This window comes from Bos mutus, chromosome 5, assembly GCF_027580195.1.
Source record: "Bos mutus isolate GX-2022 chromosome 5, NWIPB_WYAK_1.1, whole genome shotgun sequence".
Taxonomy (NCBI): Eukaryota; Metazoa; Chordata; class Mammalia; order Artiodactyla; family Bovidae; genus Bos; species Bos mutus.
The window spans coordinates 43,954,703-43,969,656 of record NC_091621.1 but is presented as its reverse complement, the minus strand read 5'-3'; the positions used below and the strand labels follow the sequence as shown (position 1 = coordinate 43,969,656).

Here is a 14,954-nt window from a genome sequence, read left to right as displayed (position 1 = left end):
TGGGAAAGGGAAGCTTGGAGGAAGAACAAAGACGTGAGGGCTGAGTGGCAGAACAACAGCAGGTTCTGCAGATCAGCAAGCATCCCTTCTAACCCATCTAGCCCCAGGAGTCAGGGCCACAGGGTGACCTACCTGCTGCTTATTCTTCCCCTGGGAACCACAGAAAATTACCTTTCCTGTTCCTGCTCACCCTGGTTCGTAAGGGACAGAGAGTGTTTTTTTCTCATGGTGATGGGTATAGTGACATCACCAGGTCCTTGGACAAAAAGCAAAACAAGTGCCTTCCACTTCAGTTTCTGGCATATTCTTTTCCTCAGGCTGCCTCTCTTCTACCCTAGCATCTTCTCATCACAGTGGCCCCGTATCTTGTTGCCTCTTTGTCCATTACATCTACCTCACCAAAGCCTTTTATTCTAAAATAATACCTTCATCTTTTACCTGTCATTCTCACCAGCAAAACTCCTGCTCTCACTGTTGCATCTGTCTTCACTGGATGCTATGGGTAATTTTATGTAGAAAACTTACATTAAAAAAAAAAGAAGAAAACTTACATTAAGAAATGGAAAAGAAGGCACTGCAACCAACTCTGAAAATTCTATAGTGCATATATGATTAGAACAAGAAAAAATATAATTCGTATATAGTAATGTTAAAAAAAAGAGAAAGTGGGTAACACTTGGTGGCCTATGGATGGGGAGAGGCACCTGGCCAGTCATCGGGCCTTGGGGAGCCGTGCTTCCAGAGCTGCTGGATGTGACACCTTCTCCAGACCCAGCATGTGAGTGCCAGGTGACTGAAGAGCCATGAAGATCGATAGCAATTCGCATTTCCAGGGTGGAGTCCAGGTCAAAAATGAAAAAAAGAACAACCATTTTGGAATTCTCTGAAAACTGATAACAAACCAGAAAAGTGGGGAAAAGTATTTTACACTGACTTACCTTCTGTCACTATATCTGAAAAACTGCAAAAGGACAAGCTCTGGGAGAGTAAGTTGAAGAATTTCTCAGTAAAGATTTCAGTTACCTAACTTCAAAGAAAAAGTACAGATTTCTCCTTTTAGTAGTTGAAAAAACTAGTAATCACTGATTTTATTCCTTCAAATAGATTACCAAATATCACGGGGAGTAAAAATTCTTCATACTGATGACATAAGATACTACATGGAACAAAAGGAAAAAAACAAAGTATTTACTCAAGAAATCAAGAACTTCTATAAGAGATGTAGGGAAAAGAGTAGAAACTGGCCCACAAAAAATAAGAACAAGGAGACTCAAAAAGCCTTTTATAGTGGTAAATGACATGAGGCACATCTTGTAAGTGAACAACACAGAAACTTTGCACAGAGTAATCACTATCAAGTTTTGATGATATTGTATCTAAGTTTTTGACTATAAAACTGTGCAAATGTCCCCAAAAAGTCTGAATATAAAGAAAAGCTGGAACTGCAACATAGGCGTCAGAAAGACATCAGGGAAAATAATGTACAGGTGCTTGACCAGAGTTACTTATGTAAAGAAACCTAATAACCAAACAGAACTTTGAGTTTTTTTCAGAACGTGTTTCTCTACCCTTCTATTAAATTGAAAGGACTTGATGAGAAAACATCTAATAAAGTTTCCATTTATGAAAATGACATAAAATTTTACATATCTACTGTTACATAAAAATGAACAAAAACGCATTCTGGCATTTCTGAATGGAAATTAATTATGCATGAAAATGAAGAACTAAGGGTAGATCACTGTCTGTGTAGGATACACACATGTATACAAGTTTCTAATTCAATATGGAAAAAACTGCATTTCAACCAAAACAAAAGTTAGATGCTGTGTACTTCCCAGCGTAGGATCTGAAGGAAAAGGACCTTCATTCTGTATTTGGTCGAGATTCTTATTTGTTATCAGTAAATAGTTCAGGGATATGTGCTCAGTTGTGTCTGACTCTTTGCGACCCTATGGACATAGCCCACCAAGCTCCTTTGTCCGTGGGATTCTCCAGACAAGAATACTGTAGTGAATTGCCATTTACTTCTCTAGGAGAGCTTCTTGACCCAGGGATTGAACCTACATTTCTTAGGTCTCCTGCATTATGAGGTAGGTTCGGGTTTGATTCCTGAGTCAGGAAGATCCCCTGGAGAAGGAAATGGCAACCCACTCCAGTACTACTCTTGTCTCTGGAAAATTTCATGGATGGAGGAGCCTGGTAGGCTACAGTCCATGGGATTGCAGAGAGTCAGACAAAACTGAGCGACTTCATTTTCTCTCTTTCTTTCTTTTCTTTACCACCAGCGACACCTTAGTTCAGAGGAGCACCTAACATTTCAGGCAAAGGCTCCATCCCAAAGTTCTAGGAATCCAGTGAATGTGATGTCAAGAATACAGGGAGCTTACCATCTGGTAAAATCCACAGTAGAGTGAAAATATTATACGGAAGAAATTTTTTAAAAAATCTGGAACAAAATGCAGAGTTTTATAAAAATACTAAACTTCTTACTATGCAAGAAGAAAACAGAATTTGTAGTTTACAAATACAATCTCATGAATTTGAGCAAGCTCTGGGAAATAGTGGAGGACAGAGGAGCCTGGCTTGCTGCAGTCCATGGGGTTGCAACGAATCAAGACACGATTTAGTGACTGAACAACAACAGTACAATCTCTACTGAACTTATTTCAGACTAGTGAAGAGAAGTCAGAATTTTTAGGTTACACAGGTTACACTGAAAACAATGGTATATGTGATATTTTAGATATTTGGGAAGAGGGAAATTCAAATAATCTGTTGTCGGTGTTTTTCTCTTCTCTTTCAACCTCTATATTTAGTGGCTTTTAGACTTAAAAAAATAAATAGCTTTCAGAAATGATGAAAACCAAATTCTTGAAATTTTTATAAATTTGTATAAAAATTCTTAAGGTTTTCTTTCTCCCCCCAAGTTTGTTTATAGAACCAAATGTAAATAGTACCAATATTTTGTTTGCATTTTTCTGCAGAATTGAATACATATTATAGAAAAATTATAGAATAAATTTGTGGTTCATCTTATTAAAAAGGAGATAGAAAAAGAAGTGTGTACAGAGATTTATTCTTCTATGAAATATTGACTTTCTATCTCTGTGTACCAGGCCTCAAATTTATCTCATTTAATTCTGACATCAGTCCTGGAGCGTGTGATCTTCTCTTTATAATAGAAGGATTATTAACTTAAATGAATATCCAATTGCAATGCAATTCTGACACTAAATACCCAGAGTTAGTCCAAACATTACAGGTTGAGGGCATAGTTCCTCACCAAACTACCTCATTTCAGACACCAGCCACAAAGCTCCAGAGTTCCCAGGCCACTTAAATTTTTGACCAACTGGTTACAAATTTGGGGGTACTTACCGGCCACTCTCTGTTCATTTCCAAAGCAAACCATTCAATATTACAGTAATCCAAGTCTATGCCCCAACCAGTGATGCTGAAGAAGCTAAAGTTGAACGGTTCTGTAAAGAACTGTAAGACCTTCTAGGACTAACACCGAAAAAAAGATATCCTTTTCATTATAGGGGACTGGAATGCAAAAGTAGGAAGTCAAGAAATACCTGGAGTAACAGGCAAATTTGGCCTCGGAGTACAAAATGAAGCAGAGCAAAGGCTAACAGAGTTTTGCCAAGAGAACGCACTGGTCATAGCAAACACCCTCTTCCAACATAAGAAGAGAAGACTCTACACATGTACATTACCAGATGGTCAATACCAAAATTAGACTGATTATATTCTTTGCAGCCAAAGATGGAGAAGCTCTATACAGTCAGCAAAAACAAGACTGGGAGCTGACTGTGCCTCAGATCATGAACTCCTTATTGCCAAATTCAGACTGAAGTTGAAGAAAGTAGGGAAAACCACTAGGCCATTCAGGTATGACCTAAATCAAATCCCTTACTATTATACAGTGGAAGTGACAAATAGATTCTAGGGATTAGATCTGATAGACAGAGTGCCTGAAGAATTATGGATGGAGGTTCGTGACACTGTACAGGAGGCAGTGATCAAGACCATCCCCAAGAAAAAGAAATGCGAAAAAGCAAAATGGTTGTCTGGGGAGGCCTTAAAACTAGCTGAGAAAAGAGAAGCTCAAGGCAAAGGAGAAAAGGAAAGATATACCCATTTGAATGCAGAATTCCAAAGAATAGCAAGGAGAGATAAGAAAGCCTTCCTCAGTGATCAATGCAAAGAAATAGAGGAAGGCAATAGAATGGGAAAGACTAGAGATCTCTTCAAGAAAATTAGAGATACCAAAGGAACATTTCATGCAAAGATAGGCACAATTAAGGACGGAAATGGTATGGACCTAACAGAGGCAGAAGATATTAAGAAGAGGTGGCAAGAATACACAGAAGAACTATACAAAAAAAAATCTTCATGACCCAGATAACCATGACATCCTGGAATACGAAGTCAAGTGGGCCTTAGGAAGCATCTCTACAAACAGAGCTAGTGGAGGTGATGGAATTCCAACTGAGCTATTTCAGACCCTAAAAGATGATGTTGTGAAAGTGCTGCACTCAATATACCCGCAAATTTGGAAAACTCAGCAGTGTCCACAAGACTGGAAAAGGTCAATTTTCATTCCAACCCCGAAAAAAGGCAATGCCAAAGAATGTTCAAACTACTGCACAATTGCACTCATCTCACACTCTAGCAAAATAATGCTCAAAATTCTCCAAGCCAGGCTTCAACAGTACATGAACTGTGAACTTCCAAATGTTCAAGCTGAATTTAGAAAAGGCAGAGGAACCAGAGATCAAATTGCCAACATCCATTGGATTATTGAAAAAAGCAAGAGAGTTCCAGAAAAACATCTACTTCTGCTTTATTGACTATGCCAAAGCCTTTGACTGTGTGGATCACAACAAACTATGGAAAATTCTTGAAGAAATGAGAATTCCAGACCACTTGATCTGCCTCCTGAGAAATCTGTATGCAGGTCAAGAAGCAACAGTTAGAACTGGACATTAAAGAACAGACTGGTTCCAAATCAGGAAAGGAGTACGTCAAGGCTATATATTGTCACCCTGCTTATTTAATTTATATGCAGAGTATATTATGCAAAATGCCATGCTGGATGAAGCATAAGCTGGAATCAAGATTGCTGGGAGAAATATAGTAACGTCAGATATGCAGATGACACCACCCTTATGGCAGAAAGTGAAGAACAACTAAAGAGCCTCTTGATGAAAGTGAAAGTGGAGAGTGAAAAAGTTGACTTAAAACTCAACGTTCAGTAAACTAAGATCATGGCATCCAGTCCCATCACTTCATGGCAGATAGATGGGGAAATAATGGAAACAGTAGCTGACTTTATTTTTTTGGGCTCCAAAATCACTGCAGATGGTGACTGCAGCCATGAAATTAAAAGACACTTGCTCCTTAGAAGAAAATCTATAACCAACCTAGACAGCAAATTCAAAAGCAGAGACATTACTTTGCCAAGAAAGGTCCATCTAGTCAAAGCTATGGTTTTTCCAGTAGTCATGTATGGATATGAGAGTTGGACGATAAAGAAAGCTGAGTGCCGAAGAATTGATGCTTTTGAACTGTGGTGTTGGAGAAGACTCTTGAGAATCCCTTGGACTTCAAGGAGATCCAACCAGTCCATCCTAAAGGAGATCAGTCCTGAATATTCATTGGAAGGACTGATGTTGAAACTGAAACTCCAGTACTTTGGCCACCTGATGGGAAGAGCTGATTCATTTGAAAAGACCCTGATGCTGGGAAAGATTGAAGGCGGGAGGAGAAGGGGACGACAGAGGATGAGATGGTTGGATGGCATCACCGACTCAATGCACATGAGTTTGAGTAAGCTCCAGTAGTTGGCGATGGACAGGGAAGCCTGGCATGCTACAGTCCATGGGGTCAAAGACTTGGACATGACTGAGCGACTGAACTGACTGGCCACTCAGCTTCCATAATTCACTAGAATGACTCACAGAACTCAGGAAAGTGCTCTACTTACAGTTTTATTATAAAGGATACAAATCAGGACCAGCCAAATGAAGAGATACACAAGGGGAGGTCTGGGATGGTCCCAAGCATGAAGCTTCTACATTCTCAAGACATGTTACTTTCCCAGCATGTTGTTATAGGACTACCAACCAGGGAAAGTGAAGTCGCTCAGTCGTGTCCAACTCTTTGTGACCCCGTGGAGTGTAGTCTATCAGGCTCCTCCGTCCATGGGATTTTCCAGGCAAGAATGCTGGAGTAGAATTGCCATTTCCTTCTCCAGGGGATCTTCCCGACCCAGGAATTGAACCCAGGTCTCCCGCATTGCGGGCAGACGCTTTACCGTCTGAGCCACCAGGGAAGCCACCAACCAGGGAAGCTTACCTAAACTTTAGATGTCTAGATTTTTTATTGTGATTTCATTACATAGTGAATCATAGGCCATGTGATTGAACTTGATCTCTAACTTCCCTCCTCTCCTTTCCCCTGGAGGTCATGCTTATATCACCTATCTGAAAGCCCCAACCCCCTAATCACATGGTTCACATTTCTGGCCTGACCAGCCACCATCCTGAGTCATTTATTTAGCATAAACTCAGGTATGATCTGAGAGATCCACCATGAATATCTTGTAAGTAACTTGGAAAATCCCAAGAATTTAGAAGTTACTTCTCAGAAACCAGAGCCAAAGACCAGTCAAATTTTTTATTGTCTTATATCAGTTAACTGAATTATATGGAAAACAATTCTTTAAAATTAATTTAAAAGCATATTAGCTATAATAAAGTAGTTGACTGTGTCAGAATCATTTGAGAAATGTTTTTAAATACAACATATTCAGTAGTAGAGCTTGGGAATTTGTATTTTTAAACTTTTTTTAATGGAAGATTTCAGATATATACTAAGAAAAACCTGTTTCTTGTTTCATCTTGATACAGATAAAATCTTGTTTCATCTGTATCTCTACCCACTTTCCCTATCATTGATCATTATGAAGCAAATTCTAGATATTTTATCTGTAAAAATGTTATTATCAGTCTCTAAAGATAAGGACTCTTAAAATTTCACCACAAAATCATTATCACACCTAAAAATATTTTTTTTATAAAACATTTACTCAATACAGCAATGAGTTTTTTTTTTTTAACAATGAGTTTTAAAAATTTTTTTTGAGATTTTAAATTATAAATATCAAGAGGAAATCCTGTGATGGTCCAGTGTTCTCAGAGTCAAAGGCCCAGGTTCAAGCCCTAGTTGGGGAACTAAAAATCCCACAAACCACATGGCCAAAAAAAAAGTATATTAAGAAAAAAATTAAAAATAATGGTTTCACATCGTCCCATGCTACAACTACTGTTTTTTTATACTTAAAATTACTTTGCTGTGTATGTGTATGATCTCTAAATATATCCACAACATATAACAGGTTTACAAAAGTGTTATTATTCCATTCATATGGCTTTATAACTTGCCTTTTTCACTTTAGAATACAAATATCTTTCAAGATATTTCGGGTTAAGTATCTGGCTTAAAACATATTTTATCAGTATCTTAAATATATCTAAAAAAATAGCAGTAATTTCTTAATATCATAAAATATGCAGTGTTCACACTCCTCGATTTGTGTCACTTTTTAAAACTATACCCGTGGCGGATTCATGTTGATGTACGGCAAAACCAATACAGTATTGTAAAGTAATTAACCTCCAATTAAAATAAATAAATTTATATTAAAATAAATAAATAATTTGTTTAAATCAGCAATTTGTTAACATATTTAATAAATCTCTTAATCTGTACGTTTCTTATCTCTCCTTTTTGCAGTTTATTTATGGATGATACTAGGTTGTTTTTCCTGCAGTTTCTAAATTTTGCTGATTGAATCTAATACTGTTTAACATGTTACTCTCTCTCTTGTATTTTCTGTAAATTAATAGATTTAGAGACTTGATGAGATTCAGATTTTTGTTTTTGTTTGTTTTGGAAGCAAGAATACTTGTTATTATAGGTGTTACATTCTTCCATGGGAGACACATGGTGTGTGATTGTCTCCTTTTTTGTGTGATATTAACAGCCATAGATGATCATTAACTAGAGTATCTGTTTTACATTAAGCTTCCTAAGTGATTATGACGTAGCAGTGGGAGAACAGCTTTTGGCCACCACCAGTCTAGTCACAGGACTAGATTTTGGCCACAGGACTGGAAACGATCAGTTTTCATTTCAATCCCAAGGAATGGCAATGCCAAAGAATGTTCAAACTATCACACAATTGCACTCATCTCACACGCTAGTAAAGTAATGCTCAAAATTCTCCAAGCCAGGCTTCAGCAGTACGTGAACCGTGAACTTCCAGATGTTCAAGCTGGTTTTAGAAAAGACAGAGGAACTAGAGATCAAATTGCCAACATCTGCTGGATCATTGAAAAAGCAAGAGAGTTCCAGAAAAACATCTATTTCTGCTTTATTGACTATGCCAAAGCCTTTGACTGTGTGGATCACAATAAACTGTGGAAAATTCTGAAAGAGATGGGAATACCAGACCACCTGACCTGCCTCTTGAGAAACGTGTATGCAGGTCAGGAAGCAACAGTTAGAACTGGATATGGAACAACAGACTGGTTCCAAATAGGAAAAGGAGTATGTCAAGGCTGTATATTGTCACCCTGCTTATTTAACTTATATGCAGAGTACATCATGAGAAACGCTGGGCTGGAAGAAGCACAAGCTGGAATCAAGGTTGCCGGGAGAAATATCAATAACCTCAGATATGCAGATGACACCACCCTTATGGCAGAAAGTGAAGAAGAACTAAAAGCCTCTTGATGAAAGTGAAAGAGGAGAGTGAAAAAAGTTGGCTTAAAGCTCAGCATTCAGAAAACTAAGATCATGGCATCTGGTCCCATCACTTCATGGGAAATAGATGGGGAAACAGTGGAAACAGTGACAGACTTTATTTTGGGGGGCTCCAAAATTACTGCAGATGGTGACTGCAGCCATGAAATTAAAAGACACTTAACTCCTTGGAAGAAAAGTTATGACCAACCTAGATAGCATATTGAAAAGCAGAAACATTACTTTGCCAACTAAGGTCTGTCTAGTCAAGGCTATGGTTTTTCCTGTGGTTATGTATGGATGTGAGAGATGGACTATGAAGAAAGCTGAGCACCGAAGAATTGATGCTTTTGAACTATGGTGTTGAAGAAGACTCTTGAGAGTCCCTTGGACTGCAAGGAGATCCAACCAGTCCATTCTGAAGGAGATCAGCCCTGGGATTTCTTTGGAAGGAATGATGCGGAAGCTGAAACTCCAGTACTTTGGCCACCTCATGCGAAGAGTTGACTCACTGGAAAAGACTCTGATGCTGGGAGGGATTGGGGGCAGGAGGAGAAGGAGACGACAGAGGATGAGATGGTTGGATGGCATCACCGACTCGATGGACGTGAGTCTGAGTGAACTCCGGGAGTTGGTAATGGACAGGGAGGCCTGGAGTGCTGTGATTCATGGGGTCGCAAAGAGTTGGACACGACTGAGCGACAGAACTGAACCAAACTGAACTGAATCTAGTCTAACTCCATCAAGGGGAAATAGGATCTGATTGAGAGGGAAGTAGTTTAATCAAGGTAACGTAACTAAGAACTGCAGAGCTAGGATTCAAACTTAAAACCTTTGCTTTTTTCCCCCATACCTCACGTGGAGGCCTCCCTGGGCCTCTTCTCAACTCCAGCTGCTGTTCTGCTTCCAACTCCAAGTTTGGAAGCATACTTTGAAAGGTTTCTGGCTCTTGGCCCATATGGCCCTCAGTTCTTTCTCTGCCTTTTAGGGTGGACCTGGAATGGCAGGTGTGTATAGAAAAGGTAGGAGATGAAGGAAGAGCCATCAAGAAGAATAAGAGGATCAGAAGGGACAACCCCCTTAGTATTCCCTGTGTGAGCCCACCAACTAACTGTCACTTGAGCGAGGAAATACATTTGAGAGATGAAATGGAGTTAGGTTAGAAATAAGGGAAAACATTTCTCCTGAGAGAACGATGTACCTACAGTAACTGGTGTTTGAATATGCTTGGAAAGTTTAATTAACAACCGTTTCATAGGTACTTGCTACATACAAACAATATAGCACCCCTGTTCTCAAGGCTTTCACAGTTTAGGGAGAAAAACAGTGAATATACAGTTGGGTCTGAAGCTGGACTTGGGTGTCTAAAATGAACAGGAAGAAGAAGGACAAGATTAAGGCAGTTGGGCTTCCCTGATAGCTCAGCTGGTAAAGAATCTGCCTGCAATGCGGGAGACCTGGGTTCAGTCCCTAGGTTGGGAAGATCCCCTGCAGAAGGGAAAGGCTACCTACTCCAGTATTCTGGCCTGGAGAATTCCATGGAGTGTATAGTCCATGGGGTTGCAAAGAGTCGGACACAACTGAGCGACTTTCACTTTCACGGAAATTGAAAGTGAGTGATGTTTTCCAGAAATTGGACCAGCTGGTCATGTGCCCTACCTTTCACGTGCAACCAGTTTATAGGTGAACTTAATAAATAAATATCACTCCCAAACTACCCAGCCAGATTTCAAGGCTTTGACACTTGCCAAGGTGCTTAATCAAATTTTCATAAGTAATTTTTCTTTGAGGATTCTGCTTATTTCCCCCTTTCCCTTTCCTCAAAATGTATTATATAGGAAGAATTATTTTCCTCAAGCAGCATTTTCATCTCTTATTTCTGGTAGTGACAGCTGCTTCCAATTCATTGCCTTTAAAATCACATCTAGGGACTTCCCTGGTGGTCCAAAAATTAAGAATCCACCTGCCAATGCAGGGGACACAGGTTTGATTCCTGATCCAGGAAGATCCCACATGTTGCCGGGCAACTAAGCCCGTGCACCACAACTACTGAGCCCACATGCCTAGAGCCCATGTTCCACAAGAAGAGAAGCCACTGCATTGAGAAGCCTGAGCAACACAAGCAGAGAGGAGTCCCTGCTCATCACAACTAGAGGAAGCCCACACACAGCAGCGAAGACCCAGCCAAAAACAAATACATAAATTTAAAGCTTCATCTTCCCCTCCTGGACCTCTGTTAGATCAAGAACTGTCAACACTTGCTCAGGATTGGTGATGCTCTTATTTTGCTGAGTGTTTGTGTTTCTCTGAGTCCGTTTTTCTCTAGCAAGTTGGGAACCCCAGGATGGACTTCTCCATCCTCAGAACCCCAGTCTGTTAGGACACAGCTCTGTCTACCTGAGTGCTTAGCACAAGCTTCCAGAGTGAGTGATTCATTAACTGAGGGCAGGGACTGTTTGTTTAAGGGATGGGAAGGGTGAACTCAGACTCTTTATGATGCCATCAAGAATTTTGCAAAGATTTAGAGGCTGGGAAAGATTGAAGGCAGGAGGAGAAGGGGACAACAGAGGATGAGATGGTTGGATGGCATCACCGACTCAATGGACATGAGTTTGAGTAAACTCCGGGATTTGGTGATGGACAGGGAGGCCTGGCATGCTGCAGTCCATGGGGTCGCAAAGAGTTGGACATGACTGAGCAATTGAACTGAACTGAGAGAGAAGTGATAAAATTATAATATTTAGAGCCAGAATTAACATTTAGAGCTAGGCTTAGTTGATATTTATAGATGAGGAAATTAAAGAGAAGTAGAATAACTTGCTAGTTGGTGGCAGAAACAAGTTTTTGACTTCCAGACAAGTGGGAGGCTAAGACTGTCAGAGCCCCATCTGTCTGGAGAGAAAAAAGATGCTGGGATTATTCAGCCTGCAGATATTATTTCAGGTCAAAGAAACAAAATGACGCTGGTCCTGTCCCACGTCTCTAGCGCCCACTACCACCACCGTACACACTCACTCTGTCTATCTGTCTCTCTCTTCATCTCCCCAAAGGAAAGAGCAGGAGCATACAGGAAGAACTTTGACCAAGACACTTGATCTAAAACACAGAAATGGAGTTGGGCTTTTGTGAGGTGCAGTGGAGGGTAAAAGCCTTCCCGTCTTAAGGACAATGGTATATATAGTACCCTTAGTTTTGAATAGTGTACATATAACCTGCATCATCATACATGGTAGCCTTGATTACTGATCTGGTTTTTCAGGCCATATAATATCTAATGGGATAAAAAATTAAGAATTTCATTTGTAGAAATTATGCAAGATAGTTTTAACAGTTTTTATTACTCACATTTGTATTGTGGAGACCAAATCTTCATGGTGAAGGAAAAAGTTGAGTCCCTGTTGTTTCCTTTCAAAAAAGAAATTAAAATCCTTGTGAACTTATATAATCCCCCAAACTCTTTCAAAGCATGGTTATCATATTTTCAAACTCTCAAAGTTATACCCACCTACCATATCCATGTTTAAAACATATTATGTACATCTTAGACTGTTTAAACTTTTTTTCTGTGAATGACAAAGCAAAGAGGAAGTGAGAAATCTTTCCTGGTGAATGCTGTTTCTGAACTTTGTTAACTGAATCTGTCTCTATCACGCTATTAAAAGCGCTTTCTCAAGGTCACCTGTGACCTCCAGTTACCAGGTTCAGTGATTTACTGATTCTTCATGCATTCTAACCTCTCTGTTGCATCTTACCCTTCTTCTGTCAGGATATTCCCTTGATCTTTGTTTGCTGTGCCACGCATGCGATCCCAGTTCTTCTCCCACCCGTCTGATGGCGCCTCAGATTCCCTTGAGACTATCTGTGTCTTTGTGTCCTTTGAGCCCTGGCATGCAGCCCCTTGAAAAAGACTTTTAGCCTGAGGTATGGTCAGGAGTTTGAACTGGCTTAGAGGTGAGCTCTGGAGGCAAGAAGATGGATGATAATCATCTAACTTCCTTTGTTTACTTGACCAAGTAGACCTAGTTTTTCTGCGGCTGAAATTAAGTAATAATGATTTTTCCCACAAACAGTTCCACAGTTTAAACTTTTAAATTATGAGATAGAATTTTGTGAGTTTTCACCTTTTTTTCTCATAAATTTCTTATACTCTTGGTATACTCAACAGCCTACTTATAATGAACATAAGCGAATAAAACAAGCAAACATGTTCACAAGTATTTTTATGATGTATGGCAAAATGCCTCTTAGCTCAGATCATCTGAACGGAGGATCACTGCACGGGTCTGCAGGCCTGGCCCCGTTGGATACCCTTGACGTGGGCTGTCCGTCCAGTCCCACACTCCAAACGTTGGGAGTGTCAGTCTCCAAGAGGCTGATGGCCTGGGGTCAAAACTCCTCCTCACTCGACTCCTAGAAACTAGAATTCACACAGAGGAAGGAGTCCAGATGTAATGGGTCTTAGACAACACCATGAGGAACAATTGAGGAGGCCTATGAAAAAGAAGACCTTGTGAAATATGTCTTCAAAGCTGTGTGCAAGAGAGACTAGTCTGCTCTGAATACAGAAGGCCAGCCGAGGACCAGTGGGCAGAAGTTCTACGAGAGCTATTAAAAAATGAAGTGCAAACACAACCTTGTAAATCAACCTTACTCCAATAAAAATTAATTAAAAAAAAAAACTATACATTGGTCAGTGGTAAACAGTCTACCTGCCAGTGCAGAGATGTACGAGATGCGAGTTTGATCTCTGGGTAGGGAAGATCCCCTGGAGAAGGAAATGGCAACCCACTCCAATATTCTTGCCTGGGAAATCCCATGGACAGAAGAGCCTGCTGGGCTACAGTCCATGAGGTTGCAAAGAGTCGGACACGACTGAGTGAGCGCACACGCACGTATATTGGTCAGAGTCTTCCTGGAGATGACACAATTTAGTCTCATGACAGTGAACCTAAATTTTCATAAGACTTACATATAATTACATCTGGTAAAGAGTGTTGTTGATTAAAACATAAATACCAAAAGAAAATAGGAAGTGCAGGGAAGGACAGCAATGGCCTGTGTCAGAGTACAAAGAAAGAAGGGAGCCTGGTGTCTGCAGAAAATGGTAGCAGTTTCTCTACCCAGAGAAGATGGAGTCAGCCAGAGGGTCACATAGATAGCGTCACACAGGACCCTTAAATTCCGAGGGTCTGTTGGGCGGGGGGTCTCGTTGACTGGGGAGAACAAACGGAGGAAAAAACACGTGCCAGCGCAGTGGGAGCAGTTTCGCAACTTAAGATTTGTCCCAAAGGAGACAACTTACCTCTTCTTGGTAAAGAGAGTAGAAGCTGATATATAACATTTGCAAACGTTTGAAGAAATTCCAGGACTGATTTCTGCTTTTAACCTACTTTTCAACCTTGACCCCTAGAGCATCTTTCCAGATGTATCTCTTTAGTCATCAGAGGCACTTCTCCCTTTCAGGCAGAAGGTCATAAGCTATACAAGGACCTGAAGAACTTCCTCAGTGCCGTCAAAGGTGAGTATCAGGGGGCACAGGGGGATCCAGATGGTGTTTATTCAGCTACTAAGAGGTCTCAGGCTTTTCATCACTTGCCTGTGCCTGACCCCTGGAACTTTGTGGACCAAGGAAGAGTAGCTTTTCCTATCCAACCCCACCCAGCTTCCCTCACTGATAGCCCAAACCTACGGAGTTTGCCCTTTTTGGATTAGCCCCATTGAGTCGCCTGTCACCTATATCATTATGTCAGACTACTTTATGATAGCACTGAGTTCTCTCCTTTCAGTGATGCATGAAAGTTCAAAGAGAGTGTCAGAAACCCTGCAGGAGATCTACAGCAGCAAGTGGGACGGTCATGAGGAGCTGAAGGCCATCGTGGCGGTAAGAGTATGCTTGGCTTTACAGTCTTCCACACCCTACCCTCATCTCAGCCTCATCCCAGCTTCTCTGTCCAAGCAAACAGGAGAACAAAGGAGCCAATTCACACTGTTCATTTGTATAGCCGTGGTCACAGGTGGTAGGAAGGAGCTGTAACTATGAAGGTAAAAGCAAGTTTTCCCTAATCTGTGGATTCCTCTGTTTTTTATCCTCTTCCTCTCTTGAAAACCTTAGAAAGTTTTACCTACACAAAACCCAG

The 14,954-nt window shown here is 40.5% G+C and overlaps 1 protein-coding gene, 1 long non-coding RNA gene and 2 pseudogenes across 4 annotated transcripts in view; 3 read left to right on the top strand and 1 right to left on the bottom strand.

Moving 5' to 3' along the window:
- BIN2 (bridging integrator 2) overlaps positions 1 to 14,954 on the top strand; it is a 37,222-nt gene that overhangs the window by 7,068 nt on the left and 15,200 nt on the right. For 2 of the 3 annotated variants that reach the window (XM_070370818.1, XM_005908700.3), the window contains exons 3-4: positions 14,281 to 14,335; positions 14,604 to 14,698. In XM_070370818.1, the coding sequence (XP_070226919.1) occupies positions 14,281 to 14,335; positions 14,604 to 14,698 (150 nt within the window). Of the gene's footprint in view, positions 1 to 14,227; positions 14,336 to 14,603; positions 14,699 to 14,954 lie in introns of all 3 variants that reach the window. The other variant, XM_070370819.1, reaches the window with a different exon arrangement.
- Positions 1 to 14,954, bottom strand: part of LOC138987932 (uncharacterized) — a 33,911-nt gene that overhangs the window by 13,996 nt on the left and 4,961 nt on the right. Inside the window, exon 2 of the long non-coding RNA XR_011464235.1 lies at positions 12,163 to 12,222. This is a non-coding gene — a long non-coding RNA (uncharacterized lncRNA). The remainder of the gene's footprint in view (positions 1 to 12,162; positions 12,223 to 14,954) is intronic.
- LOC138987930 (protein DBF4 homolog A pseudogene) lies at positions 13 to 8,726 on the top strand (annotated as a pseudogene).
- Positions 1,398 to 11,197, top strand: LOC138988004 (protein DBF4 homolog A-like; annotated as a pseudogene).